Source organism: Dasypus novemcinctus, chromosome 12 (assembly GCF_030445035.2).
Source record: "Dasypus novemcinctus isolate mDasNov1 chromosome 12, mDasNov1.1.hap2, whole genome shotgun sequence".
NCBI lineage: Eukaryota > Metazoa > Chordata > Mammalia > Cingulata > Dasypodidae > Dasypus > Dasypus novemcinctus.
In genome coordinates, this window is record NC_080684.1 from 36191490 (window position 1) to 36214830 (window position 23341).

General features: G+C 42.8%; 1 protein-coding gene and 1 pseudogene across 3 annotated transcripts in view; one reads left to right on the plus strand and one right to left on the minus strand.

The window, feature by feature from the left end:
* Positions 1-23341, plus strand: part of FAM186A (family with sequence similarity 186 member A) — a 114350-nt gene that overhangs the window by 56857 nt on the left and 34152 nt on the right. For all 3 annotated transcript variants that reach the window (XM_058308247.2, XM_058308248.1, XM_058308249.2), the window contains one exon: positions 9563-16151. In XM_058308247.2, coding sequence (XP_058164230.1) covers positions 9563-16151 — 6589 coding nt within the window. The remainder of the gene's footprint in view (positions 1-9562; positions 16152-23341) is intronic.
* On the minus strand, positions 5529-5599 carry LOC111763008 (U6 spliceosomal RNA; annotated as a pseudogene).

Sequence of the window (23341 nt, forward strand, 5' to 3'; positions counted from 1 at the left end):
GGGAACTGAACCCAGGCCTCCCATGTGGGAGAGAGGCACCCAATCATTTGAACCACCTTCACTCCCTGCTCATCATGTCTCTCATTGTGTTTCTTCTCCATGTCTCTTTGTTGCATCATCTTTTTTTTTTTTTTAAAGATTTATTTATTTATTTATTTATCTCCCCCCTACCCCGGTTGTCTGTTCTCTGTGTCTATTTGCTGCGTCTTCTTTGTCTGCTTCTGTTATTGTCAGCAGCATGGGAATCTGTGTTTCTTTTTGTTGTTGTTGTTGCATCATCTTGTTGTGTCAGCTCTCCGTGTGTGTGGCACCATTCCTGCGCAGGCTGCACTTTCTTTCGCGCTGGGCAGCTCTCCTTACGGGGCGCACTCCTTGCATGTGGGGCTCCCCTACCCTGGGGACACCCCTGCGTGCCAGGGCACTTCTTGCGCACATCAGCACTGCACATGGGCCAGCTACACATGGGTCAAGGAGGACCGGGGTTTGAACCGCGGACCTCCCATGTGATAGATGGACGCCCTAGCTACTGGGCCAAGTCTGCCACCCTTTGTTGCATCATCTTGCTGCATCATCTCACTGTGTCACCTTGTTGCATCATCTTGTTGCATCAGTTCACTATGCCAGCCTGTTGTGTCAGCTCACTGTCTTGCTCCTCTTCTTTTGGAGGCACTGGGAACTGAACCCAGGACCTCCCATGTGGTAGGCAGGCAGGCAGTCAACTGCTTGAGCCACATCCTCTTCCCAAAGAACCAACTTTTGATTTCATTGATTCTCTTAATTGTTTTATCTCCACTCTGATCTTTATTATTTCTTTCCTTCTACGAATGTTAGGTTTAGTTTTTTCTTCTTTTTCTTGTTCCTCCAGATGTGTTGGTAGGTTATTTCTCTTTGTTCACTTTTAAGATAAGCATTCATAGCTATATAAATTCCCCTCTGAACACTGCCTTGCTGTATCACCTAAATTTAGTACACTGTATTTTCTTTCCTTCCTCCCTTCCTCCCTCTCTTCCTTCCCTTTTCAGGATGTACTGGCGACTGAAACCAGGACCTCATACATGCAAAGCAAGCACTCAAGCACCGAGTTATACCCGCTCTGCAATGTTTTCATTTTTATTTGTCTCAAAACATTTCCTAATTTTCCTTGTGATTTCTTCTTTGAACCATTATTTGTCTGAGTATGCCATTTACTTTCCATGTGTTTGTGAAATTTTGAGTTTCACTTGTGTTATTGATTTTTAGCTTCATTCCATTGTGATCAGAGAAGCTACTTTTTAAATTTTATTGAGATTTGCTTTGTGACCTAACCAATAGTCTATCATGGGAACAATCCATGTGTACTTGAGAATAAAGTGTTTTCTGCAGTTTATCTTTGGGTAGTGTTCTATATATGTCTATTAGGTCTAGTTTGTTGTATTGCCCAAGACCTTGGTCTTTGTTACTGACCTTCTGTCTAAGTGTCCCATCCATTAATGAAAGTGGTATATTGAAGTCTCCAACTATTATTATAGAAATGTCTAAGGGAGTGGATGTGGCTCAAATTGTTGAGCACCTGCTTCCTTCATGGGAGGTCCTGGGTTCTCTTCCTGGTACCTCCTTAAAAAAAAAAAAAAGCAAACAAAAAACAAAACAAATGAGGGAACCAGCTCAGGGGAGCTGATGTGGCTCAGTGATTGAGTGCTAGCTTCCCATATATGAGACCCCAGGTTCAATTCCCAGTACCTCAAAAAATAAGTAAATAAAATAATTTTTTTTAAAAAGTGTCTATTTCTCCCTTTAGTTTTGTCAATGTTTGCCTCATGTATTTGGGGCACTGTGATTAGGTACATATCTGATGATGATGATAATACTACTACCACTACTACTACTAATAATAAATATGTTTATTATTGTTATATCACCTTGGTGGATTGGCCCTTTTATTAATATATCATGTCCTTCTTTGTCTCTTGTAATAGTTTTTCACTTAAAGTCTATTTTGTCTAATATAGCTACCTCAGCTATTCTTATTTGCATGTAATATTTTATCTATCCTTTCACTTTCAATCTCTTTGTTTTTTTGGATCTAAGGTGAGTCTCTTGTAAACAACATATAGTTAGATCATGCTGTTTTTAAGTCCATTTTGCCCACCTGTGTCTTTTGATTGGTGTAATTAAAAAATTATCTTCAGAGTAATGTCCTTTGTTTCTTTTATGTTTTATACCTCTCCTTCCTTCATTCCTGCCATCTTTCATGTATCATTGATCTTTTGTAATGGAAAAGGTTGATCCCTTCTCATTTGCATTTCTGCACATACTTTAAATACTTCCTCATGATTACCATAGGGTTTGTAGTTAACCTAAATCTATAGCTAATTAGTATGAAATGATAACTGATTTAACTTCAATAGTATACACAGTCTCTGCTCCTGAACCCCTCCATCACCTTTATTTATGTTGTTTTTGTCACACATTACCTCTTTAGATATAAGGTTATTTCTTGAACAATTGTTTTCTAAATCATAAGAAATATAAAGTAGAGCCACATACCCAGAACACAATAATACTGGCCTTTGCATTTACCCTTTATTTCTTCATATGGCCCCAACTTGCAATCTATAATCTTTCCTTTCAATCTGAAGAACTCCCTTAAGCATTTCCTCTAGGACAGGTCTCCCTATGTGGATCTCCCATGTCATAGGGGGGACGAAATGCTTGAGCTACATCCACTTCCCTCTCCTTCATTTTTTTTTTTAAAGATTTATTTTATTTATTTCTATTCCCCCCCTCCTTGTTGTCTGCTCTCTTGTGTCCATTTGCTGTGAGTTCTTTTTTGTTCGCTTGCATTCTTGGTGGCACCAGGAATCTGTGTCTCTTTTTTTGTTGTGTCATCTTGCTGTGTCAGCTCTCCATGTGTGTGGCACCACTTCTGGGTGGGCTGTGCTTTATCGCGCAGGGCAGCTTTCCTTGTGGGGCACACTCCTTGTGCATGGGACTCCCCTACACAGGGGACACCCCTGCGTGACATGGCACTTCTTGCGTGTGGCAGCACTGCGTGTGGGCCAGCTCACCACAGGGCCAGGAGACCCTGGGTTTGAACCCTGGACTTCCTATATGGTAGGCGGATGCTCTATCAGTTGAGCCACATCTGCTTCCCCCTCTCCTTCATTTTTGGAGGACAGTTTTGCTGGATATAAAATCCTTGGCTGGCTATATTTCTCTTTCATTACTTTAATTATGTTGTACTACTGCCTTCTTGTTTCCATGCTTTCTGATAAAAAAAATTGATGCTTAATCTTATTGTGGATCCCTTGAATGTGCTGAATTGCTTCTCTCTTGTTCCCTTCAGAATACTCTATTTTTGGCATTTAACATTTTGTTTATACTATGTCTTGGAGGAAGACTATTTGGATTTTTCCTATTCATTGGGCTTCTTGGATGCATATATTCATACCTTTAATCAATTTTGGGAAGATTTCAGTCAGTTTCAAAAATATTTTTTCTGCCCCCTTTTCCATCTCTTCTCCTTCTGGGACTTCTATAATGCCATAATGGTGTGTTTTATGTTTTCCCATAGGTCTCATAAGCTCTGCTCATTTTTTCCTATCTGCTTTTCAGACTATGATTTCAATTGTCCTATCTCCTAATTCACAGAACTAGTTCAAATCTGCTCTTTTGTTTTTGTTTTTTCTAATTTCTCTCCCCTTCTCCACCGCCCCCCAGTTGTCTGCTCTCTGTGTCCATTCGCTGTGTATTCTTCTGTGTCCACTTGTATTCTTGTCAGCAGCACTGTGTCTCTTTTTGTTGCATCATCTTGCTGCGTCATCTTCCTGTGTCTGCTCTCTGTGTGTGCGATGCCACTCCTGGGCAGGCTGCACTTTTTTCATGCTGGCGGCTCTCCTTGCAGGGCACACTCCTTGTGTGTGGGGCTCCCCTATGTGAGGGACACACCTGTGAGGCACAGCACTCCTTGCGCACATCAGCACTGCATGTCAGCCAGTTCATCACACGGGTCAGGAGGCCCTGGGTTTGAACCCTGGACCTCCCATGCGGTAGGCAAACACTCTATTCATTGAGCCAAATCTGCTTCCCTCAAATCTGCTTTTAAATGCCTCTAGTTTGTTTTTAATCTCTATTATTACATTTTTCATCCTCAAAAGTTCTGTTTGGTTCCTTTTCAAATTTTCTAATTCCTCCTTTTGCTTATGCACCATCTTCTTGATTTCCATTATTTCTATGGCCACGTTTTCCTTTAGCTCATTGAACTTATTTAGTAAGAGTTGACTGGATGTCTTTGATCAGTTGTTCCAATATCTGTGTTTCCTCTGTTTTAATTTTTTCATTTGAATGTACCATCTCTTACCCATGAGATATGATCTTTTGTTGATGTCTGGGTATTTGATTATTTTGATGTGCTAACTCTGGAAGTGAGATTCTCCCTCATATCTAAGGTTTCAGTGTAGATTGACTGTGTGTTAAAGGTTTTGCCAATTCTTAGCCCAGTTTGTACTGAACCTTTAGAACAGCCTACAGTTAACAGTTTGGTTTTTCTCAGATCCTGCCTCTTGCCCTGTACATACACAGTAACTAAAAAAAATTCCCTAGAATGTATGACTGTTCCCCCTAAAGAGAGAATTTCCCCTCCCATGCTCTTCCTCCTGGAATCTAGGCTGTGCAAATTTTTTTAACTGAAGAAGTAGGTTTACAGAAAAATAATGCATAAAATACATGATTCCCATACTGGTGTGGAACATTTGTTACAACTGATGATAGCACACTTTTATAATTGTACTATTAATTATAGGCCATGGTTTAAATTAGGGTTTCCTGTTTGTGTGGTATAGATCTATGGATTTTAAAAATTGTTATTCTGTTACTATACATACAATCTAACATTTCTCTTTTTAATCATATTCACATATATGTTAATTGTGTTCACAAAAATATGGAATAATTCATGAATTTGCATGTCATCCTTGCTCAGGAGCTGTAGCAGTTTGATATGGTTATGAATTCCAAAAATAGATATTGGATTAATTTTGTAATCTGGTCTGTACCTGGGTGTGATTAAGTTATGATTAGGGTTTTGATTGGGCCAAGTCAGTAGGGTGTTGAGTCCCTACCCCTTGGTGGGTGGGGACTCACAGATAAAAGGTATGGCAAAGGACAGAGCTGAGGGTTTCTGATGTTGGGGTTTTGATGTTGGAGTTTGATGCTGAAGCGTTAAGCTGGAGCCCTGGGAAGTAAGCTCACAGAGGAAAGAGAAGCCAGCCCCAGGAAGAGAGGAACCCTGAGCCCAGGAAGAAGCAAGCCATGGAAAGAGAGGAGGCCTGAACCCAGAGAGAAGCAAGACCCTGGAAGGGAGAAACCCAGGAAGCCTGAACCCTTGCAGCCGTCGGCAGCCATCTTGCGCTCATACAAGAAAATAGACTTTGGTGAGGGAAGTAACTTATGCTTTATGACCTGGTGTCTGTAAGCTCCTACCCCAAATAAGTACCCGTTATAAAAACCAACCAGTTTCTGGTATTTTGCATCAGTACCCCTTTGGCTGACTCATACAGGGGCTATGCTAATTTTCTCTGTATCATTCTGATTTTAGTATATGTGCTGCCAAAGTGAGCACACTGTTTTTATACAGTGTTCCCTCCCTGGCATCTGTGGTAAGCTCTGTCTGCCTTTTCACTCCAGCATTAGTATTGGGTGCATGCTGTCCTTTAGCAGCTCAGTTTCCCCTTTAGTGCAGCTTTTCTGCCTCTGGTGACTTCCAGGTTAGGAGACCTAGACCTGAACCCTGAGTCTGTCTTCCACAAAGCCAAATAGGGTTGATGTACAAACACGCCCAATACTTTAGTTTAGATGCATAAGTAATCAGGCTCTCAGGACCCAGACTGTCAATGCACTTGGGTTACCAAACTGCCACTATGGGTCAATTGGTCCTCTGGGACCTGCACTAGAATGCACCAGGTTGTGGAGCCACCACTGTGGGCTTTGTAAATTGCCATGCAGATCCAAGTGTGGGGTATGAACCTGGACCAGAAAACTTGTCCCATCACTTTCTTACTATTTTTAGTGGGGTTTTTTTGTTTTTGTTTTTGTTTTTTCTGATTCAGCATTCATTGAATTGTTCTCTAGTCTTGGTCATCTTCCAGAATTTTAAAATCATTGATTCTGCCCTTTTATTTTTGCTGTTTCTAAGCAGGAACACTTACCAGTATGTGTTACTGTCATCTTGATCCAGTTGCTGCTTTTGAAGTCTTTTTCTGACAAATCCAACATCTGGGTTCCCCCAGAGACAGTTTTCATTGACTTTTTTTTCCCTTGTATATGGGTCACACTTTCCTGTTTCTTTGCATGTTTCTTTTCTATTGAAAATTGGACATTTTATATAGTATATTGTACAACTCTGGATTCTGACTTCCCCTCCCTTCTGGGGTTTGTTTTTGCTGTATTGCTGTTGTTAGTGACTTGCCTGGACTAATTCTATGGAGTCTGTGTCTCCTACAGTGTGCGGCCCCTGATATAACTATTCCATTCATTTTTATTTTAATCTCTAAGTCTGAATTCCTAGGGGTCACTCTGGACAGGTTTTTTTGTTTGTTTGTTTTAAGATTTATTTTTTATTTATTTCTCTCTCCTTCCCTGGCCACCCCCCCCCCCCCCCGCCCGCCCCCACAGTTGTCTGCTTTCTGTGTTCCTTTGCTGTGTGTTCTTCTGTGTCCGCTTGTGTCAGCGGCACCCGGAATCTGTGTCAGCTCTCCGTGTGTGCGGCACCATTCCTGGGCAGGCTGCACTCTTTTCGCGCTGGGCGATTCTCCTTACAGGGTGCACTCCTTGCGCGTGGGGCTCCCCCATGTGGGGGACACCCCTGCATGGCAGGGCACTCCTTGCACGCAGCAGCATTGTGCATGGGCCAGCTCATCACATGGGTCAGGAGGCCTGGGGTTTGAACCTTGGGCCTCCCATGTGGTAGGCGGACTCCCTATCCATTGGGCCAGATCTGCTTCCCTGGACAGTTTATTTTATTTTATTTTTAAAGACTTAATTATGGAGGGTTTTTGATGTTGGAGTTTTGATCTTAGAGTTTGATGCTGAAGCCTTAAGCTGGAGCCCTGGGAAGTAAGCTCACAGAGGAAAGAGAAGCTAGCCCCAGGAAGAGAGGAACCCTGAGCCCAGGAAGAAGCAAGCTGTGGGAAGAGAGGAGGCCTGAACCCAGAGAAAAACAAGACCCTGGAAGGGAGAAACCCAGGAAGTCTGAAACCTCACAGATGTCAGCAGCCATCTTGCTCCAACACATGAAAATAGACTTTGGTGAGGGAAGTAATGTATGCCTTATGGCCTGGTGTCTGTAAGCTCCAACCCCAAATAAATACCCTTTATAAAAACAAAAACAAACAAAAAATATTTATTTATTTCCCCTACCCTTTTACCCCTTTGTCTGCTCTCTGTGTCCATTCACTGTGCATTCTTCTCTGTCTGCTTGTCTTCTCTTTAGGTGGCACTGGGAACTGATCCTGGGACCTTCCAGAGTGGGAGAGAGGCGTTTAATCTCTTGTGCCACCTCCGCTCCCTGGTCTGCTGTGTCCCTCATTGTCTCTCCTCTGTGTCTCTCTCTCTCTCTTTTTTTTTAAGATTTATTTCATTTATTTCTTTCCCCTTCCTTCCCCTCCACCCCCTTGTCTGCTCTCTTGTGTCCATTCACTGTGTGTTCTTCCATGTCCACTTGCATTCTTGGTGGCACTGGGAATCTGTGTCTCTTTTTGTTGCATCATCTTGCTGCATCAGCTCTCCGTGTGTGCGGCGCCACTCCTGGGCGTGCTCCACTTTTTTCACACAGGGCAGCTCTCCTTGCAGGGCACACTCCTTGCGTGTGGGGCTCCCCTGTGTGGGGGACACCCCTGGGTGGCATGGCACTCCTTGCATGCAGCAGCACTGTGTAGGCCAGCTCACCACAGGGCCAGGAGATCCTGGGTTCGAACCCTGGACTTCCTATAGGGTAGGCAGATGCTCTATCAGTTGAACCACATCTGCTTCCCATCTGTGTCTCTTTTTATTGCATCATCTTCCTGTGTCAGCTCTCCACTTGGGCCAGTTTGTCATATAGGCCAGCTCACCTTCACCAGGGAATCCAACCCTGGACCTCCCATATGGTAGATGGGAGACCAACTGCTTGAGCCACATCCGCTTCCCTTCCTGGACAGTTTGCTCAGTGGTCAGTCAATGACTGGTCAGATCACTGATTGAGATAGATGGATCTAGTAAGGCTTCTACTATTTGCTAATGGATCTGTGTTTGGGTTATGTAACACACAGAGTTCTCTCCAGCTTTTACTTTTTGAATGTGCAAGGCCTCAAATTTAGTCAGAGATTAAATGACAGTTTGGACACTCTCCTGTCTTTTTTGAGAATGCATACAGCCTTGCACACATGGCCCCCTGGGATATGTGAGAGTTTTTCAAAGGCCCATCATGGTTCTCTTGTTTTTCATATCTACCTGTTAAATTTTTGGCTGATCTGTTTATCTTTTTATCCCAACCAGTTATCCCAACCTCAGATTAGGTACAATGTTGATCTTCCTGATTATTGCTATTGAGATTTGTGCCCATACTCTGCCTCAAATCAAGTCAGCCCTCTCAGATAATGGAGTGGCCAATCCTCACAGCCTGCCCTACTGGAGTCTAGTAGAATTACCAGGCCATGGAGCTTGGGGGTTGGAGGTGGGAGCAGCTACTGACTAAAATGTCATAGACATCGACTTCCACTCTTCTCACTGAGGTAGAGTAGTTTTTCTTAAATAATTGTGTCACAAATTGGTGTATGCCTTTGGTTAATTTCCAGAATCTTAAAATGGTTGTTTGGACAATTTTGTCCAGTTTTATCATTACTTTGGGTAGAAATTATTCTGAGTTTCTCATTCAGCAATTCCAGAATATTAAGAAAATCCCCTAAAATAAATGATTTTTGTTTCTGTTGATTTTTGACCCTTTTAAAGAAACAAAGCCACCTTTGGTTCAGAAAAGAGAGAAAAGAAAGATAGGGGGGAGCTGATGTGGCTCAAGTTGTTGAGAGCCTGCTTCCCACATCGGATATCCCATGTTCAGTTCCCAGTACCTCCTGAAAACAAACAACAAACAACAAACAAACAACACAGGGGATCCAATGAGGCTCAGTGGTTGAGTGCCGGTTTCCCACATACAAGGTCCCAGGTTCAATTCCTACCTCTTCAGGAAAAAAAAAAGAGGAACTCAAAAAGGAAATGGAAAGCACCAAACCTAAGCAAAGTCAAAGGAAAATTTGGGTTCACATTATATCTAATCCCAAACTTATAACTGAAAGTAAATTAAGATCACAGCTGAATTATTCTCCTAAACTCTGGAAGAGGAGTTCTAGGTGATTGTGGAAAAAAAAAAAGTCACTCTTAAAAAAAAAAAACACTACTTATTTGTGGAGCTAAAGTTTCCTTATGAATCTTTATCATATACTGGTCCATTAGTTTAGCATAAATTCCCTAGGCTTAAGCATAGATAAAACACAACACAAAAGAAGGATTACAATCTCATTGTTTTTTGTTCTATTTCTTTTTCTTGCAGCATCTAGAGGTACTTTATGGAAGTCTTGGAAGGAAAGAGTTACAAAGCGGCCTGCAGCAGCCCATGCTTTAAGACCAGATCAGATGATTAGTGATGAATTTGCAACAAATACAAAGGTTTCAGAAATCCAAGATATGCTACAGGAACTGATAGGCACTGCAATGTTCAATAAAATGGAAAACAATGCTATAAAATATATATCAACAACAACAATAAACCTTTCTAAAGCTTTAAGTGTGCTAAACGACGAGTTAAAAATTCTTAACCTCCGAAGTGCCAGTATTCACATAGATGAGATTGCTGAATCAGAAAAAGATGTCTCCTTAAAGATAATAAAAGAGCTCAGCGAAAAAAATGAAATGTTTCAGCAGCAACTTCAAGATGCAGAAGAAAAATGTGAATTTCTTATTCGATCCAAATCTGTTATAGAGCACCAATTATATACCGCATTGTCCGCATTGTCATCCCTGAAAGTATTACCTAAACTTTCTCCACAATCATCAATACCCATCAGTAGAACTGGTGAAAGAGAGGATAGCACGGACAGTATTTTGACGAAGGAATTTGAAACTCTTACTGATGAGGCCCAAAGGAAAGGGACCAAAGGCTCTGGGGTCAAATGGGATCCAGGTATTTCAAATGCAGCCCAAGCTGAAATGATTCCAGATATACCTAAAGAGCAATACACTTCAATGGAAACAAAGCAAAAAAGGTCTTCTGAAGATTTCACTGCAGATAAAGATGATGTATATCAGAAAAATAGAATTGACCTGGATCAGTCACAGAAAAGAAAGCATGAAAAAGAAAGTACAAATATGCATGGGATGTCGGGATCAAAGTTGAGTGATGAAAAAGGTGAACAGAAAGTTTCAGGAGCCAAACCTGTTCACCACTTGGAGCAACAAGCATTGGGAAAGAAGGGAAAAGAGATAAAATCATTTCCTGAAGCCAAGTTAAAGTCAAGCACTGAATCAAAAAGCCACCATACCCCTTCTGATTTTCCCTTTACTGAACCAAAGAGCCAAGGTGGCCAAAGTGTAACAAGTAGTACAGGGGAGCGAATAAGGAAGGTCAAACCTGAATATTTAGTTGACAAACACCAAATTTCTTCAGAGGTTAAAGTGGAACCCACCACTAAGTCAAAGGACAACAAAAGCAAAAGTGAAATGAGTAGCCCAGCAGAGCCACTTGGGATGGTCCAACTTGATCATCCCTCTGAGCCACAGAAAGGGAAAACAAAAGGAAAGAAACACCAAATCTCTCCAGGAACTACTACAAGCAAAGAAGGAAAAGATGAACTGAAGGAAATGATCATTTTCAGCAAGAAAGGCAAGCCTTCTCCATTAGGAAAACCAACACCAAGAATAACAAAAAAGACTTCAGAATCTACCAGTGCTCTAGAAGAGCCAAATGCCAAAAGTGAGCAGAGTAACTTAGAAGAATTTCATAAAGCCATAATGACATTCCTTCATGAGAAAATTGATAACATAGGAAAACCTTTTGATAAAAAGACTGTGGTGAAGGAAGAGTTATTAAAAAAAGCAGAAGTTGAAAAATTAGGAATCATAAAGGCAAAAATGGAGGAATATTTCCAAAAAGCAACTGAAGTAGTGACTAAAACCTTGCGGAAATACAAAGATATAAAAAAGGCAGAACAAGTTGAAGAGAAATCTAAGCAACCCAAAAAGGTAGTCTCATTTGCGCAAGGATCACATTTTCAGAAGCCATCAGTTAGCGCAAAGTCTGAAATTAGCACCTTCCTCTCCCACGAGAATGTAAATCCAGTACTTAACAATTTAATACAAATGATTTTGACTGAAATAGAAAGTGAAAGAGATGCTCCGGCAGTCTCGGTAGTGGGGAAAGACCGCAAGGAGAAGGAAAAACAAAGGTGGGAGGAGCATCAGGAAATGTTCAAGATTCCCAAGCACCAGTTGCTAGAAGAAAAGAAACTCTGGAAAGAGAGCCATGGCATAAGTAAGACTTTGGAGGAGGGTGTGGCATCGCCCCAGATGGAGGGAAAGCAACGGCCACAGAGGCAGAAGCAGCGGCAGAAAGAAGAGGAACAGCAAGACCAGGGGATGCAAAAGTGGATTGAGAAAGATGAGAAGCGAAAGCGAGGGGAGGAGGAGGAAGAGGGTCAGGATCAAGAGCAGCGGCAGCTGGAAGCATGGAGGGAAACTAGGAGAGACCAAGAGGGGCTCCTGGAGATGAGCCGGGCTCAGGAGGAAGTGAGTTATCTGGAACTGAAAAGGAGGCAGGAGGAGGAGGAGGAGCAGAAGTTAAGAAAGGTAGAGGACCACAAAAGGCAGAGGCTGAAAATACCAATGGATCGGGTGAAGATTAAGGAGAAAACAGCTGAAGAACGAGAAAACCTGGTCCCAAAAACTTCAGTGACATTACCTGACAGTATCTTCGCTCCAACACGGAAAAGTCTGCCTTACCTAGGAGAAGAGATCCATAGGAATCTTAAGACATTAGATACTCCTCCGTATGGAAAACACTCCATTCCAATCACTCCTCCCACCTCCATACAGTCCTCCCCACTTATTCCTACAGAGTCACCCACACTCTCACTCACCCTTGAGCAGGCCCAGGCACTGGGGATCACTCTCACCCCTGAGCAGGTCCAGGCACAGGGGGTCACCTTCACGCTTGAGCAGGCCCAGGCACTGGGGCTCACTCCCCGCCTTCCACAGGCCCAGGCACAGAGGGTAACTCTCACTCCTGAGCAGATCGAGGCACAAGGGATCACACTAACCCCTGAGCAGGCCCAGGCCCAGGGGATCACCTTCACCCTTGAGCAGGCCCAGGCACTGGGAATTGCACCCACTCCTGAGCAAGTTCTGACACAGCGTATCACTCTCACACGTCAGGAGGCCCAGGCAATAGGGATCACTCTCACCCCTGAGCAGACCCAGGCACAGGGAATCACTCTCACCCCTGAGCAGGCCCAGGCACTGGGGATCACTCTCACCCCTGAGCAGGCCCAGGCACTGGGGGTCACTCTCACCCCTAAGCAATTCAAGGCATTGGGGATCACTCCCATCCCTGAGAAGTCCCAGGGTTTCGGGGTCACCCTCATACCCGAGCAGGTACAAGCTTTGAGGTCTCCTCTCACTCTTGGACAGGCCCCAAAATTGCAGATCCCTTTCACATCTACACAGGTCCAGGTATTAGGGCCCCCTCTCACGCTGGGACAAGCCCAGATACTGAGGGTCCCTACTACCCGTGAGCAGGCCCAGGAACTAAAGGCTTCTCTTACTTCACAACAGACTCAGGCAATGCAGATCCCTCTAACTACAGAACAGGCCCAGAGGTTTGGGGTCCCTCTTACCCAAGGACAGGCTGAGGTAGAGAGGATCAGTCTCATCTCTGAACAGGAAGAGACACTGGGGATCACTCTCACCCCTGAGCAGGCCCAGGCAATGGGGATCACTCTCACCCCCGAGCAGGCCCAGGCACAGGGGATCACTCTCACCCCTGAGCAAGTCCAGGCACAGGGGATCACTCTCACCCCTGAGCAAGTCCAGGCACTGGGGATCACTCTCACCCCTGAGCAGGCCCAGGCACTGGGGATCACTCTCACCCCTGAGCAGGCCCAGGCACTGGGGATCACGCTCACCCCCGAGCAGGCCCAGGCACAGGGGATCACTCTCACCCCTGAGCAAGTCCAGGCACTGGGGATCACTCTCACCCCTGAGCAGGCCCAGGCACAGGGGATCACTCTCACCCCTGAGCAGGCCCAGGCACTGGGGATCACTCTCACCCCTGAGCAAGTCCAGGCACTGGGGATCACTCTCACCCCTGAGCAGGCCCAGGCACTGGGGATCACGCTCACCCCCGAGCAGGCCCAGGCACAGGGGATCACTCTCACCCCTGAGCAGGCCCAGGCACTGGGGATCACTCTCACCCCTGAGCAGGCCCAGGCACTGGGGATCACTCTCACCCCTGAGCAAGTCCAGGCACTGGGGATCACTCTCACCCCTGAGCAGGCCCAGGCACTGGGGATCACGCTCACCCCCGAGCAGGCCCAGGCACAGGGGATCACTCTCACCCCTGAGCAAGTCCAGGCACTGGGGATCACTCTCACCCCTGAGCAGGCCCAGGCACTGGGGATCACTCTCACCCCTGAGCAAGTCCAGGCACAGGGGATCACTCTCACTCCTGAGCAAGCCCAGGCACTGGGGATCACTCTCACCCCTGAGCAGGCCCAGGCACTGGGGATCACTCTCACCCTTGAGCAGGCCCAGGCACTGGGGATCACTCTCACCCCTGAGCAGGCCCAGGCACTGGGGATCACACTCACCCCCGAGCAGGCCCAGGCACAGGGGATCACTCTCACCCCTGAGCAAGTCCAGGCACTGGGGATCACTCTCACCCCTGAGCAGGCCCAGGCAATGGGGATCACTCTCACCCCTGAGCAGGCCCAGGCAATGGGGATCACTCTCACCCCTGAGCAGGCCCAGGCACAGGGGATCACTCTCACCCCTGAGCAGGCCCAGGCACAGGGGATCACTCTCACCCCTGAGCAGATCCAGGCACTGGGGCCTCCTCTTAATCTTAAACAGGCTCAGTCCTTGTGGGTTCCTCTTACCCCTGAGCAAGCTGCGGCGCTAAAAGCCCCTCCCACTGAACAGACCTGGAAATTAGGGGTCCCCATCAGTTTAGAAAAGGCTCAAGAAGCACTGGAGGTCACTTGCTTCCCTGAGCAGGCCCAGGCCTTGGGTACTCCCCTCACTGTGGAACAGGCCCAGGCACTGGGAGTCCCCTTTGGCCCAGAAAATGCCTGGGTGTCCACTATTACTCGTAACTTAGAGCAGGCCCAGGCTTTTGGGTCTCCTCTCACCTTAGAACAGGCTCAAGCACTAGGGGTTCCTCTCACTCCAGAACATATCTGGGAATTAAAGGTCCCTCTCACCTCAGATAAAGACATTGCCTTGGGACCTCCCCCCATTCCTGAGAAAGTCCAACCTTTGGGAGTCCCCTTCACCCCAGGACAGGACCAGCTAGTGGATATTACTGTGATGCCTAAGCAGGATGCAAAATCAAAATCTCTCACTGCTCACCAGCTCTCCCAACTCCAGGCTGGTTCTTTTTCAAGACATAGCCTAGAAGTTGGGACTTTTCCTATTACCGCTAAACCTATTTTACCAAGTGATCCTCACATTCCTAAACAGTCTCTCATCTCGGTTCCATCCACTCTAGGACCATTTCAAGAATTGAAGGCTCCTCTTCCCTCTGGGAAATCCTTTACATCAAGATCATCTCCAAGGAGTAGCCAGTTTCTGGCATCATCTCATATTGTTGCAAAGCCCCCTATTTTGGGAGTCTCTTCTCCTTTGCAGATATCAAAGTCTCCACTCACCCAAGCTAGGAAATCTCTAGAAATGAAGATTTCTTCTGACTCTGGAAAGTTCTTGGCACCATTGACCTTTCCTTCCTCTAGACAGACTCTGGTATCTTCCCCTATGGGGTTCCTAGCACCAAAGGTCCCTCCCAACTCTGGGCAACTTCCAATGTTTGGGCGCCCCCAGATTCCAGGACAGCACTTTGCATTAGGAGGCCTTCTCAGAAATAGGCAGGTGTTCACATCTCGGGGCTTTCCCACTCCCCAGCCACCCCTGACATTGGTGGTCCCTCTTGCCTCCAAACCCAGAGTTCCACCCTCCTCTGGACAAATCCCCAGTCTGCAGGCTCCTCTCTCTCCTGGGGAGGTCTTAGAATATGGACCTTTAACTCTCCCTGAGCAGCCCCAGGCCTTCCAGTCCCCTTCCTCTCCCAAGCAATCTCTCCATCCATGGGCCCCTTCTACCCTTGGGCAGCATCTGGCACCATGGATCCCTTCCATTCCTGGGCAACCTTCTCCACTATGGAACCCTCCCAGTCCTGGAAAGCCCCAGAAAGGTTTGACATCTTCATTCTCTGAAAAAAGTAAGAAAGAATTGGCAATTATTTCTTCTCTGAAATCTAAATCAGCATTTGTCCATCCCAGTACTCCAAAGTTCAAGGCACCTCAAGCCCCTTTTATGGCTAAGAAGTTGCAAATGCCAGAGATCTCTGACATTTCCGAAGAAACCCAGATGCTCCCAGATCCTTTTGCCATGGAACAATTTAGAACATTTCAGTCTTATCTCTCCAGTTACAGGACACCACTATCACAAACCCCTCACGTTGATGAAGGAGACATTCCCACCTTCCTGAGACCTGTAACATCACTACCTTCTCTTACCACACAACTCCCCAGATCATCACAATTACCACTTTCTGAAGGGGACCAGACACCCCGATTTCCTCCTATAGACAAATCCTGGATACTGACTTCAGTTCCAGTCCCCAAGAAACCCAGGGTAATGGTGTCCCTCTCTTCTCCTCAAGAGCTAGAAGAAGAGGAAAGGTATATCATTGATGTGGAGGCTCAGAGGAAGAACTTGGTACTCTTAAATCAAGCCATAAAAACTTCTGGACTCCCTTCATCGTTGCACAAAACAGCTAGAAATCTTGTAATTGAGACACTTCATATGGACAGAGTTCGACTGGGATACATTTTCCACAAGTACATTGCCTATAGGCTGATCCAGCGTGCCAGGTAGATGTAACTATAATATGTTCAGTTTTCTGTCATAGTCTTGATTTCAAATACTCTCCCTATAAGTATATTCATACTTGTCAGATCACATGTTCTAAAAGCCTGTTTAAGATAGCAAAAGGATATATATATATATATTTTAAAGAAATAAGTGCTGTAAAAAGGATCCATTTATGTCTCTAGCAGAGATGCTAATGTATACTTGGGGATCATAGTTAATCTTCAAAACAACTTCATCAGTTTACAGATGCTTACCAGTTATTCTGATTTTTTTTTTTTTTTTTGTCTTCTTGAAGACGTATGCTTCTTAAAATGGTAGGTGGCAGGTTATGTATAGCCTTTGTTGTTTGTTTGTTTTGGAGGTACTGGGGCTGGGAATTGAACCTGGGACCTTGTATGTAAGAAGCTGTGCTCAACCACTGAGCTATACCTGGTCCCCTTATGTATAACCTTTACATCTTTTTTTCTTTGTTATATCTAATTTTTTCCTTTGTTACATCTAATTTTTTAAAAAATAGTACATTCACATGGTATGAAATTTTTTAAAAATACAAATGGTAGAATGGAAAATCTCCCTAATAGCCCTATCCTTGGCCATCTAGGTCCCTCCAGTATGACTATTAATATAAGATCATCCAAAAATATTTTCTGCAGGAAAAAATATATGCTCTCTTTTCCCCCTTTCTACATATTTTGAACAGTTTTGGCACTTGACTTTTTTCAGAATATAACTTAGATATTAAGTATTAGATAACTTAGGTTTTAATATATAAAAAGAGCTTATTCATTCATTTTATGGCCGTGTAGTATTCCTAAATCTGTATTTACCAGAATTTATTTAACCTCTCATGGGCATTTTTGTTGTTTTCAACACTTTGCTATTAAAAAGTTTATTTAAATGAATAATCTTGTAGGTGCATCATTTGTGCATGTGCAAACATATTATTCCTTAAAATAGAATTTCTGGCTCAAAGGGTAAGTGCTTTTGTAGTTTTGATAGATTTTGTCAAATTGTTCTCCAAAGAGTTTTTAAGACTTTACATATTGACCAGCATTGCTTTTACAGTGTATTTCCCCACATCATGACTAATACAGAGTATTATCAAACTTTTTGTTTATTGCCAATATGATGGGTGAAATATGGCATTTCACTTTTAATTTGTGTTTCTTTTATTGAGTGGCGTTAAAGCATCTTTTCACAGACTTAAGAGTCATTTGTTTTTCATTTTCTGTAAAGACTCTCTTCAAATATTTTGCCCATATTTCAATTGGGTTGTCAAGGTTTTGTTTTGTTTTTTAATTGACTTTTCGCACCTGATCAAATATTTGGATAATTAGGACCTTTGTGATATAAACTGTAAATTTCCCCCCCTCATTTGTGTTTTGACTCTGCTTTTGATGGTTTTGCTTTTCTTTTTTTTTGGAGGTACTGGACATTGAACCTGGGACCAAATACATGGGAAGCAGGCACTTAACCACTGAGCTCCCCTACCTCAATATTTTGTGCCTTACTTAGAAAGTCCCTCTGCATTATGAGATATATATTATAGAAATTCTTTCCAGATTTTTAAAGTAATTTTATAGATTTTTTTGTTTTACATTTAAATATTTGATCCATTTGGAATTCTGTCTCGAGATATGACTTTGGCTTAATTTTTCCACATGGTTACTGAGTTTCCCTATAACTATTTACAAAATAATCCAAAATTTTCCCCACTGATTTGAATTGCTGCCTTTATCATAAATCCTTGCATCATTTTGGTCCCTATCTGGGCTTTCTATTATTTTCTATTGATCTGCCTATTGATGAATCATTTCTATTCTGTTTTATATATTGTGGTTTTATTTTTATAATGCTGAGTCTTTGTGGCTATCAATAGTGTTATTTGCTAGCAAGCACTGGTCAGTGAGATGTGAACAGAATCGGTCTGAGACCATCCAGAGTCTCCTTTTCCTGTGGCATGATAACCTGCGTTGTTCAAGGTAATGGCTAGTCCATCAGCCTGTGACCCTGAGAGTGTGCAAGGAAACCCATTCCCTGCTGAACCAGGATGGGTATGTAGGATGAGCGAGAAATAAACTTTTGTTGTTTTAAGCTACTGAGATTTGGGAGTTATTTGTTAAAACAGCAAAACTTAACTTACCTTCACTAATACAGTCTTCCTGTCCAAGAGTATAGTATACCTTTCTTTTCTTTTCTTTCTTCTATTTTTCAGGTTTTGTGTGTGTGTGTCCTTCAGGAGCATTTTCAAGTTTTCATTTAGCTCTTGCATATTCCCTTTTAAGTGTATTTCCCAGTCTTTTTTATTTTGCTGTTGTTGTTGTTGCTGTTGTAAATGGACTCCTTTCCTGTACTACATCTTCTAACTAGTTGTTGTTTGTATAAATGAAGCCTAGATTTCTGTCTATCAATTTTGTATCCAGCCATCTTCCTGCATTCAAGCATGTGAATGTTTTTCTGAGGAGGTTCTTGAGTTTTCCAGGTATACAATCATATCACCTATTAATAATTTTTAGATCTAATTTTTCCAACTCTTAACATCTAATTTCTAATATCTCTTGCCTATTTGAGTTGGTTAGTACTTATAGAACTATCTGAAAAAAATAATGATGATAGTGGAGCTCTGTCTAATATTTGTCATTAAGAAGAATGTTGGTTTTTTAGATTAAAATCAATTTTATCCAATTAAAGAAGTAGTCATCTATTCCTGTTTTATAACACATTTTCAAATTAAGAATGGGTGTTAAAACTGCTGTAAAAATAAAGTTTATTTAAAAAAAATAGATGTTGAATTTTGTTAAGTTTGTTAAGTCACATTGTTAAATGTGATTCCAGGACTTCATTTTCACACATGTTAAAGAAAATATGATTTTCTTATATCTACTAATATGATTAATTATATTAAACCATCATTACATTCCTGGAATAAATCCTATTTGTCCTTGGTGTATCATTCTTTTAATGTATTATGGAATCTGTTTGCCTTTATTTAAGATTTTTTTGCATTTGATATTCATAAGATTGGCCTGTGATTTACTCCTTTGGATGCTATCTTTGTCAAATTTTGGTGTAATTTTAAACTTGCATCATAAAAAATATTGAAGCTTAGCTTTGGAACAGTTTAAGCAGTATTAGAATTAACTGTTACTTTAAGGTTTGGCAGATTTTCCCTTTAGGCTTTGTACTATTTGGGAGAGTTCTTGGATCAAATTTTTCAATTTTTATATGGCAATTGATTTCTGTAAATTCATTGAAGATTTTGAAGACCTAAGTGACATCTGATCTGTTTCAGTAAAATTGAAATTGAAATATATGGATCAACATTTCATAACAATATTAAATTTTATACAGTTATAACTTAGACTCACCAAGGATCAATTCATTTATTTTCAGAGAATCATTCTCTGATATCTAGTGTTATAATAATCAAATTGGGAAGCAGATTTGGCCCAAAATGGATAGGGCATCCGCCTACCACATGGGAGGTCCAAGGTTCAAACCCAGGGCCTTCTGACCCATGTGATGAGGTGGCCCATGCGCAGTGCTGATGTGTGCGAGGAGTGCCATGCCACGCAGGGGTGTCCCCCACGTAGGAGAGCCCCATGCACAGATTGCGCCCTGTAAGGAGAGCCGCCCAGTGTGAAAAAAAGTGCAGCCTGCTCAGGAATGGTGCTGCACACAAAGAGAGCTGACGCAGCAAGGTGATGCAACAACAACAACAACAGAAAACGAGACACAGATTCTGGATGTCGCTGACAAGAATACAAGTGGACACAGAAGAACACACAGTGAATGGACACAGAGAGCAGATAAGGGGAGATAAATAAATAATAAATCTAAAAAAAATCAAATCAATGACAGATGTAATAGGAATAAAATATTGGTAGATTAAAGACTCAGGATAAGGATGGCTGGGTCAAGAAGATTATAATATTATAGATGAGAGATTATATAAAGTATAATAATATAAACTATTTTTTAATAAAAGAAGTTCTGCAGAACCTCTGTAAGTGAAGGTTTCATTTAGATTTGTATTACCACATGATCAGTATAATATACCTGAGAAGGAATGATGGAGAGGATGCAAAAATAAGACCATGTGTTGAGACATTTCATTTCCATACATATTGAAGAAAGTCCTCAAAAGTACTGAACGTTGTGGTGACTAGATAGGATCACTTAATTTACCAACAATTTTTTTTAAGATTTATTTGTTTATTTATTTATTCCCCCTACCCCGTTCCCCTCCCCCCCCGCCCCCGGTTGTCTGTTCTCTGTGTCTATTTGCTGCGTCTTCTTTGTCCTCTTCTGTTGTCATCAGCGGCATGGGAATCTATGTTTCCTCCTCTTGTGTCATCCTGTTGTGTCAGCTCTCGACATGGGAGGCGCCATTCCTGGGCAGGCTGAATTCTCCTTCGTGCTGGGCGGCTCTCCCTACAGGGCGCACTTCCTGCGTGTGGGGCTCCCCCACACGGGGACCGTGGAACGGCACAAGGAGCACTGTGCATGGACCATCTCCACACAGGTCAAGGAGGCCCGGGGTTTGAACCACGGACTCCCATGTGGCAGATGGACGCCCTAACCACTGGACCAAGTCTGCTGCCGACCAACAATTTTTTAATATCCTGTACTTGCCAGGGAGTGTGTTAGTTTGCCCCAGCGTGGTGGGGTGTGGGGTGGTAAGGGATGAAAGGATACAAAGATGGATAAACCAAATCCCCTGCCTTCAAGACATTCAGAGTCTACTCAGAGAGACATTCGCTCGAAACAATGATTGTATAATACAATGTGGAAAGAACAGCAATGGTGTATGTACAGAGTGTATGTGTCTGTGTATAGAGGAGCATTGAGGAGAGGGGAGAGAGGCTTCTTGGAGTTTAGACCTCTGAATTATGTCTCAAAGAACCAGTAGAAGGCAGTAGAAAGAGACAGCAAAGAGTCTAGCAGAGCAAAGAAAGGGAGCAAAAAGAAGCTGTGTGTGTGTGTAGTGGGGGAAACTATTATATCGTTGGTAGAACACAAAGACTGGACAAGATATGGCAAGAGAGGAGACTTAAAAGATAGATATAGGACAGATCAAAGAGGATCTTTAATGGCATGCTAAGGAGCTTATATTTTATAGAGCTTTTATTTTATAGAGCTTGTATTTTATATTTTATAGAGGATAATTGATGAATTCTTAACAAAGGAAGTAAAATGCCAGTAATGTATCAATAGCAGATGGATTTAAGGAGGGTAAAGCTTCATTCAGAAGCATTAGTTAGGGCCAAATGTCATCCACTTAAAGGTTTGAAAGAATGTAAGGATGGGATTGTATTAGTAATTACTTGTTAAAATATTCCCTGTAGTCTGAAAGGAATTCTATGCTAGGGTGGTATTTTAATAGTGTAACACCTATTAAAGAAGAAAATCCATGTCGGGCAAACTGGTTTGACATACTAAAGTAAACAAAATTTCTATAGGAGAATCAAACTTGTCTAATCTAGAATTCTTTGAGGAAATAATTGCATGTACCAGGAGAAACTGAATGAAAATAAATTATTATTTAAAGTTGGCTATGTTCATACAGGAGGTTAAGAGCATCTACAAAACTTCTGGGAAGATAGTGGACTAGAAAGAACCCAGTTTTGAGTAATTAACAAGGGCAATCTTAAAGACCTACAATAGGTTGAAAGAAGAATCAAAGAACAGCAGTAACACACAGCCTACTGCCCCTAAATCCCTATGAAAGAGAGAGAAATAGAGCATCTGAGTAACTCTATCCTAATCAGATGCCTTGACGCCAGCAAAAAATTTAGAGATATACTAAGACAGTGGAAGACATGGCCCAAGAAAAGGAATATATCAAAGACCCAGAAGAGACATAGGATTTGAGACAATTAAATAAGAGATGTGCACACAAATTTCCAAAATCAGTTTAATGAGTTGAAAAGCAATATGGCTAAAGAGATAAACGACATCAAGAAGACATTGAGGGAAGCGGACTTGGCCCAGTGGTTAGAAAGTCCGTCTACCACATGGGAGGTCGGCAGTTCAAACCCCAGGCCTCCTTGACCCGTGTGGAGCTGGCCCACGCACAGTGCTGATGTGCACAAGGAGTGCCCTGCCACGCAGGGGTGTCCCCCGCGTAGGGAAGCCCCACGTGCAAGGGGCGCGCCCTGTAAGGAGAGCCGCCCAGTGCGAAGGAAAGTTCAGCCTGCCCAGGAATGGTGCCGCCCACACAGAGAGCTGACACAAGATGACGCAACAAAAAGAAACACAGATTCCCATGCCACTGACAACAACAGAAGCGGACAAAGAAGAACACGCAGCAAACAGACACAAGAGAACAGACAACTGGGGCGGGGGGGGAGGGGAGAGAAATAAATAAATAAATAAATCTAAAAAAAAAAAAGAAGACATTGAGCTAGCACAAAGAAGAATTTGAAAACCTGAATAGAAAAGTAACAGAGCTCATGGGAATGAACGACACAATAGGTGAGAGCAAAAACACATTAGGGCATACAACAGCAGAATAAAAAAGATAGAAGAAAGAAAAAGTGATACCAAAAACAGAACAGCTCGAATTGAAGAGAAAAAAAGAACACAGGGAGAAAAAAATGGAAAAATTGAACGGGGGCTCAGGGAATTGATGAAATGCAACCACTCAAATGTCATTGGAGTCCCAGAAGGAGACGAGAATGGAAAAGGGGCAGAAAGAGTATTTGAGAAAATAATAGCTGGAAATTTCCCAACTCTCATGAAAGAAATGTACTTACGTCCAAGAAGTTAAGTGTACCGCAATCAGAATAAATTTGAATAGCTCTACTCCAACACACATCCTACTCAGAATGTCAAATGTCAAAGATAAAGAGGAAATTCTGAGATCAACAAGGGAGAAGCAAATCATCACATACAAGGGACGCCTGGTAAGACTTAGTGCAGATTTCTCATCAGAAACCATGGAGGCAAGAAGACACTGGTATGATAAAATTAGGAGACTGAAAGAGAAAAACTGCCAGCTGAGAATTCTGTATCCAGCAAAATTGTCCTTCAAATATGGAGAAATATGTCCTTCAAATATTCACAAACAAACAGAAACTAAGAGAGTTTGTAAAAAAGAACTCACCTTTGCAGGAAATATTTAAGGAAGTCTTAGAGCCTGAAAGAAAATGACAGGACAGAGAGGCTTGGGGAAGAGTATAGAAGA